General features: G+C 38.1%; 1 protein-coding gene across 1 annotated transcript in view; it reads left to right on the forward strand.

Annotated features, from left to right (window-relative positions):
• The window catches only part of GABRB3 (gamma-aminobutyric acid type A receptor subunit beta3), a 502491-nt gene extending 493049 nt beyond the window's left edge, over positions 1-9442 (forward strand). Inside the window, exon 9 of the mRNA XM_007945974.2 lies at positions 9101-9442. Coding sequence (XP_007944165.1) covers positions 9101-9442 — 342 coding nt within the window. The remainder of the gene's footprint in view (positions 1-9100) is intronic.
• Positions 9443-14337: the final 4895 nt, after the last annotated feature.

Raw genomic sequence — 14337 nt, forward strand, 5'->3', positions numbered from 1 at the left:
GAATGCTTTGAGTCTTTCTCCATTAATAATGATGTTGGCCATTGGCTTTGCATATATACCCTTTATTATGTTGAGGAATTTCCCTTCTATCCCTATTTTGCTGACAGTTCTAAACAGAAATGGATGTCGGACTTTATCAAATCCCTTTTCTGCATCAATTGATATAATCATATGGTTCTTTTCCTTTGTTTTGTTTTTGTGGTGGATTACAATGATTGATTTTCTGATGTTTAACCACCCTTGTAAACCTGGTATGAATCCCACTTGGTTCGAGTGTATTAATTTTTTGATATGTTGTTGGGTTCTGTTGTCCAGGGTTTTATTAGAGATTTTTGAGTCTATGTTCATGAGTGATAATAGTCTGTAGTTTGCCTTTTTAGTGTTGTCTTTCCCTGGTTTTGGTATTAGTGTTATGCTTGCTGCATAAAATGAGTTTGGGAGTACTCCACCTTTTTCCATGTTCTGGAATAACCTGAGTAGCTTAGCTGTCAACTCTTCTCTGAATATTTGATAGAATTCTCCAGTGAAGCCTTCAGGGCCAGGGCTTTTCTTTGTGGGAAGTTTTTTATGACCTTTTCAATTTCTTCCCTTATTGTGGGACTGTTCAATTTTTCTATCTCTCAGTGGGATAGTTTAGGTAGGTCTTGTGATTCTAGAAACTTGTCCATCTCTTCTAGGTCTCAAATCTATTGGAATACAATTTTTCATAATATTCTGGCACTATCTTTTTTTTTTCAGTTGCTTCTGTTGTGTTGACACCATTTTCATTTACAATTCTTGTGATTTGGATCTTGTCTTTATTTTCTTCCGTTAGGTCTGCCAATGGTTTATCAATTTTATTAATCTTTTCGAAGAATCAGCTCTCTGTTTTGTTGATTTTCCCCATGTTTTTTGTTTTGTTTTGTTTTCTGTTTCATTTATTTCTGCTCTGATCTTTATTATTACATTGCTTCTAGATACCGTAGAGATACCGTGTTGTTCTAATTGTTGGAGTTGATGAGTTAGAATGTTGATTTTGTTTCTTTCCTCTATTTTGATGTATGCATTTATTGCTATAAACTGTCCTCTGAGAACTGCTTTCTCTGTGTCTCATAGGATTTGGTATGATGTATCTTCATTCTCATTTGTTTCTAGAAATTTTTTATTTCAGTTTTTATCTGTTCTGTTAGCCCGTAGTTTTTGAGCAGTGAGTTGTTCAGCTTCCATATGTTTGATTCTTTTTCCTTGCTCTTCTAATTGTTAATTTCTAATTTTATAGCATTGAGGTCTGAGAAGATGCTTTGCAGTATTTCAGTTCTTTTAAATTTATTGAGGCTTGTTTTATGTCTTAACATGGTCTGTTCTGGAGATGGATCCATGTACACTGGAGGAGAATGTGAATTGTGCTTTTTTTTTTTTTTTAGGTGAAATGCTCTCTATATAAGCATGAGGCAAAGTTGATAGTATTGTTGAGTTCTTCTGTATCCTTGTTGAGTTTTTTTTTTTTCCAAATGACCTGTCCCTCTTTGAAAGTGGTGTGTTAAAATCTCCTACTACTGTTGTAGAGTTGTCTATTATCCCTTTTAATTCAGTTAATATTTGCTTCACTTATTTTGGAGCACTTTCATTGGGTGCATAAAAATTTATTATTGTAACATTTTCTTTGTAAATTGACCCTTTCAGCATCATATATTGTCCCTCCTTATCTCTTATGATGACTTTCATCTTAATGTCTATTTTATCAGAAATCTTTATTGCTACTCCTGCTCTTTTTTTGTTTCCATTGGCTTGGTATATTTTTTTTCCATCCCTTGACTCTTAATTTTTTTTTTTTTTTTTATCTTTGTGTCTAAGGTGGGTCTCTTGTAGGCAGCATATTGATGGGTCTTCTTTTCTTATCCAGTCTGACACTCTCTTTCTCTTGATAGGTGCATTTAGTCCATTCACATTGAGTGTAATTAGTGATAGGAAGAACTGATTGCTGTCATTCTATTGTGTTTTTTTTTTTGTCATGTTGTTGGTGTTTCTTTGGTCCATATACTTTTCTGTGCTGCGTTCAGTTTGTTGGCTAATGCTTTTTCCCTTTTCTTCTTTATAGTTGGTTTTATGCTTATTAAACCCATATGTTTTCCTTCCTTCTGGATTTGCTTAGAAAGATTGTTACTTTTCTCTGTGGTTACCTTGGAATATATTCTTGTCTCTACATTATTAGAACAGTGTGCACTGTGAAGACATTGTCCTGTTTCCTCTCCATTTGAAAGTCTGTACCTAGAAGTTTTATCCTTTCTGATAGGTTAGTTGTTGTTGTTGTGTGCTGATTGACTTCCTTCATTTTTAAAGTACAATGGTCTTATTTTGAGTATCTATTTCTGATTTGGTTAGTGTTGATGCCACATATCCTGGTTTTGTTGATCTCTGTTGTGAGTTCTCTATTGGAAGGACTTCCTTAAACATTTCTTGTAGGGTTGGTCTGGTTTTCACAAAATTCCTTAATTTCTGTTTGTCTGAGAATGCCTTGATTTCGCCCTCATATTTGATGGATAATTTGGTTGGATATGGGATTCTTAGGACCTCTGGTAGCATAGTGCCTAAGGCTGGTTCAAACCCACCAGCCACTCCTTGGAAGGAAGATGGGGTAATCTACTTCTGTAGTGATACTGCCTTGGAAACCCAAAGAGGGGTTGCTATGAGTTGGGTCCAACTCCATGGTACCTAACAACAACAACAATGGGATTGTTGGTTTGAAGTTCTTATCCTTCAGTGTTTTATATATGCTGTCCCATTGCCTTCTTACCTGCATGGTTTCTGCAGAGTAATCAGAGCTCAGCCTAACTGTTTGATCATTATAAGTAATGTTTATTTTTTCCCAGGCACCTCTCAAATTTTTTCTTTGTCTTTGGTTTTGTAGAGTTTCATTATAATATACCTTGGTGTTTTTCTCTTGGGATCTATCTTGTGTAGGGTTCTATGAGCTTCTTGGACAAATATCTTTTCTTCCTTCATGGTATGAAGGAAGTTTCCTTTTAGCAAGTCTTCCACAATTTTCTCAGTGATCTTTTTTACCTCTTCTTATTCTGGAATTCCAGTGAGTCTTATGTTGTTTTTTCTCATGTCATCACATATAATTCTAGGTTCTCTTCATTTCTCTTAAATCTTTGTTCTGATTTTTCTTCGTACAGGTTAGTGTCCAAGGATTTGTCTTCTGGTTGGGATATGCATTCTTCAACCAGTTCTAACCTACTCTTTTGTGCTTCTACTGTATTGTGTAATTCTGACATTTTGGTACTCATCTTTCTGCATTTCTAACTGCTGTTTTTGTATGAGTTCTGATTGTGCAGTAATTTCATTATTTTGTTCCAGAATGATTCACCTGAGTTCCTCCAGAGAACTGTCTGTGTTCTTGTTTCTGTTTAGGATTTCCTTAGGCTCTTGTATAGCTCTATAAACATATCTTCTAAATTACTTCTCAGATAATTCTATTGCTCCCTCTTTCTCCATGTATAATGAGACCTTTGTTTGGTTTGTGGTTTTGCTGCTAACGTCTTGTCCTTTTTTTTTTTTTTTTTTTTTGAGGCTGTCTGTTGTTTCCTAGACATTTTGAGGCAATCTTTAACTGTTAGTTACATATTGATTTGTTTTGTCTTTGTTTTATGGTTTAATATTTTGAAAAGGTGAAGTTGGTGTATTTTATTTTATTTAGTTATTAATTCAGGTATGCTGAGTCGCTCTGCAGATTTCTTTGTGATAGTGGAATCACTGTGTGGAATATGGATATGGTTTCTGTTTGCCGTAAAGAGTGTTTAGAGTTTGAACTGGGAGGTTTTATGTTGGCTAAATGTGGTTTCTTCTATTGGATGAGTGAAGTTATTGGTGGAGAAGGTGAGAGCAGAAATTGGAAAGCTTGCTGTTGCTACGGGTGGTTTCTATTGCTTTGAGTGGGCTGCTGCCAATGATGTCATCCTGTTATTTACAGGCCTGCAGCTCAATTTCAGCAAAGACTCCAGTTGTTAGGGGGTCACCACTTTCCGCCAGGCTCAGATACATGCAAAAACCCTGCTCCCTAGCCACCTCGGCACCAAAAAGCGGACCCAAGGCAACATCGCAGCTCTGCAATCTGCTATGGGAGTTTCTCTCTCCAGCTTGCCCGCCTGTGCTGCTGGCCCAAACTGCCCAGACTGTGATTGGCCAGGAGTTCCTCTGTGAGTCTGCCAACATGTGGCACCAAAGATGTCCACGCTTTCAGCTGCACTGGAATCAGTAGACTGCCTTCTAGTAATCTTTCGTCCCAATATTAGTGATAAAGTCAAGCGCAGACTTCTCAGTGCCACTAAGCTGACCCAAGACTATTCAGTGACCTGCTGAGGGGGAAGCGAGCCCACCCTCCTGCAGCACCAGTGGACTCTCTGCTTGGGTTTCAGTGGTGCTGGATTTTCCCATTTGCACTTAGCTGACCCAAGTTACCAATAAAATCAGGTGCTGAAGGTAGATCCTTGGGGTGATCACTGGTATGTTGGTGTGGTCGCTGATATGCTGGTATGGTGTGTCTTCTGTCTTGACCCAGGGAGGTCTTGGATGGCCCATCTCACTTGCCGGTCACTCCCCCAGGGAAGTCTCTAATCATCAATATTTCTTTAAAAGAAAACAAGCATCTTGGAGCCTTGATTATTCTCTTCCTCAATTTTTAGTTTTATACATATAAGATTATCCTTTATATATATTTAAATTTTGGTGCTTTAAATGAAATCTTAATTAAGTCTATTTAATAAGCTACCTCAACTTAGTAATTTACTTTAAGTGAAAGACTGATATGTTTCCTCTTATGATTCAAAATCAAACATTTGGTGGAGTATCATGTTTATTCATTCCAGAACTAGAATAACCTAAATGAGATTGTACTAGTTTACTCCCTCCAGCAACCCCTCTCTGTGTCAAGACTTCCAATGTACAGGGAGCCATTTATACATTCACCACAAAAATCATGCCTTTATGGAGTCAGTCATGATGTGCTGTAGGAGGCAGACAAATATAATCCATATGTGAAAGACAGCTCAGTGGGCCCTGTGTTACTCTTCTCCCTGCTGCCACACCTAAGGCTGGTTCAAGTCACCCCCTTACCTCTTCTTGTAGAAAGTGCATTCTCTTTCCAGCTCTCTGTACTCCACACCTCCTCAGCAACTTCTACAGAAGGCTGTCCACTGCCCAGAGAAACACTGAGCACCTACTCCCCTTTTTGCCTTTTCCAGCCACTCCTTAGTTTATCTGTTGGCCTTCTTCTATATCCTTGGTATGATCAGAGACTCAGTCATGCAAACCACTTGTTCTGGTTACCTAGTGCCACTCTGACAAGAAATATACCACAAATGGGATGGCCTTAACAAACAGGAGTTTATGCTTACAATTTGGAGGCTTTAAGTCCAAGTTCAAAGTGCTCTAGGGGCTGGGTGATAGCGCCTCAACCTTGGGGTCCAGCTCTGCCTCTTGCTCCTGACCCACTGGAGCTAGAGGTATACCTTCACTCAGACAGTTGCTGACTGCTGAGGCTGAGAAGCCTCAAGGTTAACAAGTAAAAGGTACAGTCCCGATGTTACCAAACCACATGGCAGACCATAAACTTAAGTCCATTGTAAGTTCCAAGGTTGACAGAGCATGGCAAGCCGCTGAGCAACAACATGGCTATATACAGGGTCCAAGCATGCCATAGGCTAGAGACCATTCTCAAAGCTTCTCCTTATATACAGGAAGCAACCTACATCCCAAAGGCAGCTACTCAGCTCTTTGTGGTAGATCCCACCATGGGCTTGATTGCCAGTCTCATCATGGGGAATAACTACCATCAGCTGCCAAGCCACTCAACCTGGCCCAGCCAAGTTGACACACAAACATAACTACCACACCACTGGATCTTCACTGATCCTGAGGACTAGTAAACACTTATTCATTTTGAGGATTTCACTGCTACTTACTCCAGGAAAGATAACATAAAGAGCAAATAGAGGAGAGAAGTTCCAAAACCTTACAGAAATGTAAGATTCCTGGTGTTCCCAAATACAAGTCCCCTTTGAGTTATTTCCCCACTATATAAAACAACAAAACCCTAATGTTCTTCCATCAAGACCCCCATTCTCCTCCCAAGAACTAGTCTCCATGACGGATGCCAGCATATGCTGTAGACACAGCAAATAGAGAAATTGGTGATCTTGGCCTATTTGTGGATTGAGCTACTCCAGGCTTCTATTACCAGGACTTTGTTCTACACAGGACCATTTCCATGTGACACCCCTCAAATTGTGAGGCACAGTCCCTGTCTTTTATGGGACACCACATCTGTCCTTCCTATGCTGCTCAGGAAGATGTGGTTGTTGGGTAGGGTCAGCATCAGACAGACTATCTTGGAGCTTAGTGAGCTTTCCAATAGAATAAACCTGGGACTCTAACATTTGGAGTGGAAGATGGGTGGCTGCTACAGAAGAATGCATCATGCTTAGTCGGGGGCAGACTTCTCCTGGGCCATTCAGATGTCTCTGCAGGGAGCCCAGGGGCCAATTTTCTAGGTCCCAATGCAGTGTGTAGCTCTTTGTTCCTTTCACTTACTGAGATGCAGAAGTGAGTGGTGAGCAGTGAGGATGGGCCTAAACATGAATACATCAACATGATGGTGGGGGCTGGAGGGTATAGTTGCTTTGTTACAGTGGAAGGAGGGCTGGTGGACAAAACCTCTGGGCATATTGACCTAAAGGATACAGAAACTATACAATGCACTCCAACTACAGCACCTCTTTCTTTTTGGGGGATGGCGTTTGCTCCTCTAAGATTCAACTTATACTCTTTATCCTTCAGCTTCACATACAGAAAACCCTCATAGCTTGGCCTTCATTTCAAGGTTCATTGCTAGGCAGTCTTCCACATCATGAACGAATGCCATGAAGGGGTCAGTGACAGTGGTAACAATAGCAGCAGCCCCATGAGCCAGGAACTGTGTGCTATGAAACCATTGTGTTCAGGGACTGTGGTTCCACTCCACAAGTTGGACATTCTTAAACCATTTCAGACTCTTCATGTCTTTGATTGTGATGTTTCTCCTGTCTTCTGCCTGGAAAATTTGTACTCACTCTTTGAGACACAACTCAAAGTTTACTCCTCCTAAAAAATATTCTTCATTACATCCTGTATATACTAGTTTTGATTGTTGTCATAACAAATTGCCAACAATTTAGAAGCTTAAAATCACACCCATTTATTCTCTCACAGTTAGCAGGTCAGAAGTCTGCTACAGGCTAACTCAATGGGGACTCTGGGAACAGATCTACTTCCTGGTCATTCAAGTTGTTGGCCAAATAAGTTTTGGAGGTGCAGGACTGAGGTCCCTGCGTCCTTGCTGTCTGTCAACTAGGGGCTGCCCTCAGCTATTAGAGTCTACCAACATCTTTCTTATGCTTTCTATGTGGCACTTCCATTAAAGGCAATGGAGTCCCTCTCATGCTTCAGATCTCTATGTTTTCATCTCTACTACAGCTCTCTGATCATCTTGTCTGCTTCCAGCCAGATAAAATTTTCTGTTTTTAAGGGTTCATGTAATTTTACTGGGTCTACCTGAATAATCCAGAATAATCTCCTTATTTTAAGGTCCATAACCTTAATCACATCTGTAAAGTCCCTGTTGCATGTGAGGTAACATAGTCACAGTTTGTGGGAGGTAAGTCTTGGGCATCTTTTGAGGCCATTAGTCTACCAACTCAAGCACAATTGAATGAATTTTAATCATGTTTCCAAACCACGATATACACAAATCAGAGTCTCCTTTGGTATCTTTTTGCCAAAGTGGTTGTGGATACTTGCAGCCCTTCTTATGTCTGGAGCACACTTGGTATTGGGGAGATGTCCCCCCTGCAGCTGGGACAGATCAGAGCTCAGTACTTATCTCAGTCTGAGACCTGGTGCTCAGATAAACCCCTGCTTTATCTCAGCTAGGAGGACCTCCCCAGATTACCTCTTGCATGTCTAGCTTAGTGTCTTCAGTGCAATTCAGAAAATGGGAAGACACGAATATATATGTATAGATAGATAGATAGATAGATAATTTATCCCTCCACAAAATAATCAACATGAAATCCTCATAGAAAAAGACATACATGCTTAATCTAGATCTCAAAAAAAAAAAAAAAAAGTAGACTTCCATACACAAAGGAAAATAGCCCTCCAGGAAAAGGAATGGAAGCTAGATGGAAGAATGTTAGGCAGGTAGGAACCGTGATTTCCCCATGGAACTGTGAGACTGATGGTAGAGGACTTGAGGATGAATGGTACTCTTCAGATGGAGAAGCTCCAGACTCACCCAATTATGACTTCACTTAGAATCCTTAGCCTCTTGATTCTTACTTAGCCTTAGTTTTCTACTGAAAACACTGTAGCAGATCAATAAATAAAAATGTGGCTTAGGTCCTCCTTAGCCTCATCATGAAAACTCTGGAGCTGAAGTTGGCAAAGAAGAAAATTATAATTTCAGAGGTGTGTTCTAATGTGGCAGGTGCTATCACCTACTTTAAACATAACCCTTATGAAAGATTTCTTTTGCCAGGACCAGAATGGCACAGGAGATCTTACTTGGGTGGGTATCTGGCTTGGTTGGCACCTCATCCACCAATATCATAGCAGTTTTTGTTAGGTTTGCCAACATAATTTCAATATTTCATATTTTCAGAAAAGGGAACAAGCTAACTTCCAGAGATGGATGAGACAGAACAGTTTTAACCCAGTGCATAGTTGTACAAAATGATTATTATAACACCTAATTTAACATCGTGAAAGACATTTGTACTTTAATTTTCTCTTCAGAAAGGATTTGTATCCATAATGTGCAATTTCCATTTAAAATATTGCCCCTTATTTTATCTAATCTTCTATATGAGGACAATTAAATCAAGGAATTAAAATCTCTAAACTGCAGTTAAAAGTCCAAAATGACATTTTTCAATAAAACCGAGAGCTGGGCTTTGACAGATTTGTAATTTCATATAATATATGTGACAAGATTGTAAAATATAAGTCTGTCCTGGTTTTGCACATGAAAATCAGACTTATTAGCATACTAGTTGTCTAATGAAGTTCATTTTCTTCCATTTAGGTAGATGCTCATGGAAATATTCTGTTAACATCACTGGAGGTTCATAATGAAATGAATGAGGTCACAGGTGGTGTTGGTGATACCAGGAATTCAGCAATATCCTTTGACAACTCAGGAATCCAGTACAGGAAACAAAGCATGCCTCGGGAAGGCCATGGGCGACACATGGGGGACAGAAGTATCCCACACAAGAAGACCCATCTACGGAGGAGGTCTTCACAGCTCAAAATAAAAATCCCTGATCTAACCGATGTGAATGCCATAGACAGATGGTCCAGGATCGTGTTTCCATTCACTTTTTCTCTTTTCAACTTAGTTTACTGGCTGTATTATGTTAACTGAGTGACTGTACTTGATTTTTCAAAGACTTCATTTAACACTGAGTGAAATATTACTCTGCCTGTCAAGTTTTTATACCTGTACACACACACACAGCCACACACATATATACATACACAATTGTATATATATGTGAACTTTCTCAGCATATATATAAAACATACTTGTATATGAAGATGTATGTGTATATGTTTATACACAGAGGTATAAATGCCTATGTGTATGTAAAACAAATACACATACATATATACATTTTGCAGCTATGGACAATTTAACACAAACTGCATATTAAAGAAAGTCATAGTTTTTTTTCCTTTTTAATTGAAAGGGACAAACATCATCTAATTATGCCTTGAGAATGAGGGTGTGAAACAAAATATCATCACAAAATGTGTCTTTTCTTATTGTAAAATAGATGTTTTAGTTTAAAATTCAGAAAGAAATTCTTAGTTAATCTTCACAAACTCATACAGTAGTATTGCTGCTTTAAAATGAGTCACACACTTCATGTCCTCTCTTTCAGTTTACTAAGTGGAGACTTTTTGGCTTTCTTGAAGGGATTTGTTTTCATCAGGCATACTTTTTCTGTGAATGCTTATTGAGTGAGGTGAGTTACTCGCAGTGATCTCACCTGTTGTCTGGAACATAGGTAGATCCCATGTTGATATCTGAACATCCATTCTTTGAGATCCCATCGAGAGTGAATGACATCTCATTGTAAGTACTCTGATGTACAGTGCATTTTTTGTTTGTTTGTTTACTTGGGGTGGGTTCAGTTTACCTGTCAGGTGGGAAAAGAGTAGCACATTTTGGCAATGTTTAGTTGACATTTCTCAGTTATAGGAAATGTGCTTTCCATCTTGTATGAATTTCTAGGCCAGATATCTAATGGAAAGCATTGGCTTCTCAGGTTATTTGTTACTCTAAGGTAAAACCATCTAGGATGACTTCCCTCTTGCATTTACATTATCAAGCATTCTTACATCATATGTTACTATAAAACATATTTACATAATATGCATATATATGTATATTTACCAAGATTTTGTTTCTTATGCTTGCTCTCATGGCAGCATGCAATGTCATATTTTTCTTTATGTGACACTATTAATTTCTGTTACCTGGAGTTAAGATTGAAGCTAAGACACTGCTACTATTCAATTTCCAAAACCAAGAGACATCTTCATGCCTTTATTTCTGTATCTGAAACATGCCATAAGCACATCCAACTCTGCCTAGACTCACTAGGACTCTGCAGGAGCATGACCAATACACACCATGCATCACTGCGCAACCCATGACCGTTCTCTTGAGGCAAAAGAGAGCCACTGACAATGAACACGGTCATGTTTGTTTCCTTCTGATCCACAGCCTCATCAGTATTTGGACTTTTTAAAGCTAGTAGAAACAAGACAAGGTGCACTGGTTTCATAGATGCAACCTTAACTTACTATTTAGATGAGATCTTTCTAAAGAAAAAAAAAAAAAGAGATGATATATTTTTTGTAAACAATATTTCTATCACAGGCATCCATAAACTGAAATGAATACAATTGTACAAACAGTGTCACAGTGAAGTTAAGCATTTGGAGGGAAGAAAAAGTAAAATATGCAGGAAAGAACTGCTAAATTAATATTTTATCCCAAAATGCCACATATGCCTCACCCTCTCTGTTCTATCTAAAACAAATAACAGAGTCTAGTGCGACACTCTCAGGGCGGGCACCATCTGCCCCATGTACACAGGCACAGCCCTCCCAGAGGATGCTATGGGTGTGGACGATCACCATGAGCTGGCTACCATTTGGTTTTTCTTTGGTGATCATGACAACCTTTTACTGTGGGAGTCTGTTACAATTCAAGACCCACCATCGGGTTGAACATAATCCACAAAATACCCTTTCCCCACTTTCATTCCAATCTTTCTTCAAAATCTTCCTCTAACCACTCCTCTCCAGTTTCTTTTTTTACTGAGACTAGCCAGTGATTTGTTGCTCTTTGGCTTTTCTCTGACAATTTTTTTTTTCATGGATAACAATAGGGGATCCTAAAAGTTCAACTGATTGGGAAAAACCTTGTAAGTGACCTTATCATTGTTAACATGTTAAAGAAAAACAGATATTTGTGAAGACTTTATCCCTTTCAATACTTCAGGTATCTCTTTCTGTATCCAGTAATTCAAGGTGTGAGCACCACTTGCAGAAGAGGGACCTCAAAATGCAAATGGACATGGACAAGAGTAGTGAATGGACCGTCTAAGTGTACAGTTTATACTATTCAAAACTGTGATGTTAATTCTATCTGGAAGAAAAGTGACTCAAAAACTCTTTTGATGCATAGTTTAGATACCCAAACATCAAAGGCAGAGACCCCATGGGACTCAGAAGAGCTGCAGTTCTACTTTCCAAGGTTTTCTGGATATCATTTTGCATGGTATAGTCATAATAGCTTTTGAGCTTTTTATATGCATTGGGCACCAAGACTGGGATCCACAACTTTGTAGACACTGCGATGAAGTTAACATAATAGCTATACTATAAATAGTGTTTGTAACTACACACATAACATACACTTACATGCACACATAAATACTTACATAGATTCTGTAAAAAAAAGAAAAAAAAAAACTTTTTAAGATCCTTGGGTGTATGTTTGCTTTGCTCCATTTGAGAAGAAAATTACTTTTCTTTGACTAAAGCTATTTTCTAGCTTCTCCATTTTTAAACATTGCGAGCAGAATTGAAAAGCAGAACTTCTGACTGTGCTAACAAAGGAGAGTTGAATTTGGTTTCCTGTTACATTAAAATGACCTTTCACTACTCCACAGTAGTTACTTGAGCCAAGGAGTGAGCTGTATCAATGAATTCTGAAACCAGACCTTTGACATTAAGATGAGGTGGCTGTTACCCACATCCAAAATTCTTGATTAAAGAGAGAAAATTTAATTTGGGATATAATGGGATTTTGTTCTCAACATCTGAAAGTAATGAAAAGTTAATTTTCTAAGTAACTCAGTTTGTTATTATCCATGTTCAGACATATTTGAGACGATTCAAGAGATCAGCTATATAAATGCTCACAGGAAAGACTTATAAGACTTGAGTAATCTTTAAAACAAATGTCCACCAACCTTAGGATTGTAGATGGATTTCACTGTCTATATCATGAGACATGTATTTCCTCAAATCCAAAATGAACTAGGAAGTATATCATGATAATATCTCCTTAGGTTTGAAAATTACGTATATCTGCAATACTGTGTTTATAACACCAGCACACGGATCTTTTTATATGTTCAGTCATTCACATTAAAGGCTTTTTTCTCTTGCTTCAACAATGAGCCAATGTTTTCAACAAGGACATAGACTCAGAGGCGATGCCAAACAAGTCTGGAACTGGTTTAAAGAGGACAGGCACATTGCAGCTGTAGGTGTCCATTTTCTGCATATAGTAGGTAACCTCACTGGTGTTTGTCCCACAGTGGTGTGTTTTGAAAACAGAATGTGTCCAACTTTGAATCTCCTGGCTTAAAAGTGCAAACCATTTCATAATTCTTATTTATGCTCTTCACTTGAAAACAAGTTCATATTTCTGACCATTTTGTGTAAACAAAACTGAATAATTGGTGAAATTGACTATGGCTCTTAACTTAGTATGAGCCATCAGTCAGAGACACATTGAATCTTGGGGCAAAGAGTTGCCCAGGTGATTTAAATTTTCCCAGGACACTAGCTAGTGTGCCTTGGATTCATTACCTCTTTTATGGCACTGAAATTGTGCCATATTTTCCTGAAATACTCAATTCCCAACACCTGGGTAAACAGTGACCCACTGCCCCAAGAGTGGCTTGCAATACCATGCCTCTCTATAGGGCAAGCCCATTGACGTGTCTGTCTTGTTCACATCTCATACTTTTTCTTTACAAGTCAGTGAATGTATTGAAGGTAAGTACAAGATTATTCTAATAGGAATAGACATTGCTGTCATGATCAATTTCCATGTTGATTTCATTTCATTGTAAAGATAAATTAAACCCAGTTTTGCTTAAATACATTGATGTAATTTTTTGGTATTATTTGACATGAAAAAAAAGCAAAATTGAGTGATAGATACAATATGAAACTTGTTGATGAATGAATTCAAATTTATTAAAAAAGGACTAACTGACTTAAATGTGAAGACTGATTTTTTTGTTCTTCCTTGGCTATCTATTGTTGAAATGGTGTGGTTATTTTAATGCAAAGAAAATCTCATTGCACATGCCTATTTGGGTTATGCTGAGAGGAAAAAGAAATAAGCCCAAGTGAACTGCATGTGAAAACAAACTGAACTATGATTTTATATATATATATATTGAACTTAAAAGAAGGACAATTTGACATACAGAGATCCAGCCTGTTCTCACCCTCAAGCATTTTAAGAAACATTTTTATATTAAAGCTAAAGGGAACACCCTATCAATGATATCTGGCAAAGGTGATACTGATTCTTATCCTGTTATTCTTTAATAAAATAAGGAATTTATCTTGTTTATTCTCCAGTAAGAATGTAAAAAACTATATCTCAAAATGCATGAATGATTGAATGAATGAATGAATTCAGATCTTCAGACACCTCAACCCAAGCAGAACTTTTACTGAGAAATATATCACTTCTTCCTTTCCCATTTGCTATGGAGTTAATTCTGACTCATGGCATGCAATCCCCTGAGTGTCAGACTAGAAATGTGCTCCACAGAATTCTCAAAGGCTGATCTTTCAGAAGTAGATTACCATATGTTTCTTCCAAAATGCCTCTGAGTGGGTATGAACCTACAGCCTTTCAGCTTTCAGTTGAGCACATTAACCATCTGCACCATTCAGGGCCTCCCCTATATATTTCCAAAAAGAGAGAATATA

Source organism: Orycteropus afer, unplaced genomic scaffold (genome assembly GCF_000298275.1).
Source record: "Orycteropus afer afer isolate SDZICR_OR568_19922 unplaced genomic scaffold, OryAfe1.0 scaffold00146, whole genome shotgun sequence".
Lineage (NCBI taxonomy): Eukaryota > Metazoa > Chordata > Mammalia > Tubulidentata > Orycteropodidae > Orycteropus > Orycteropus afer.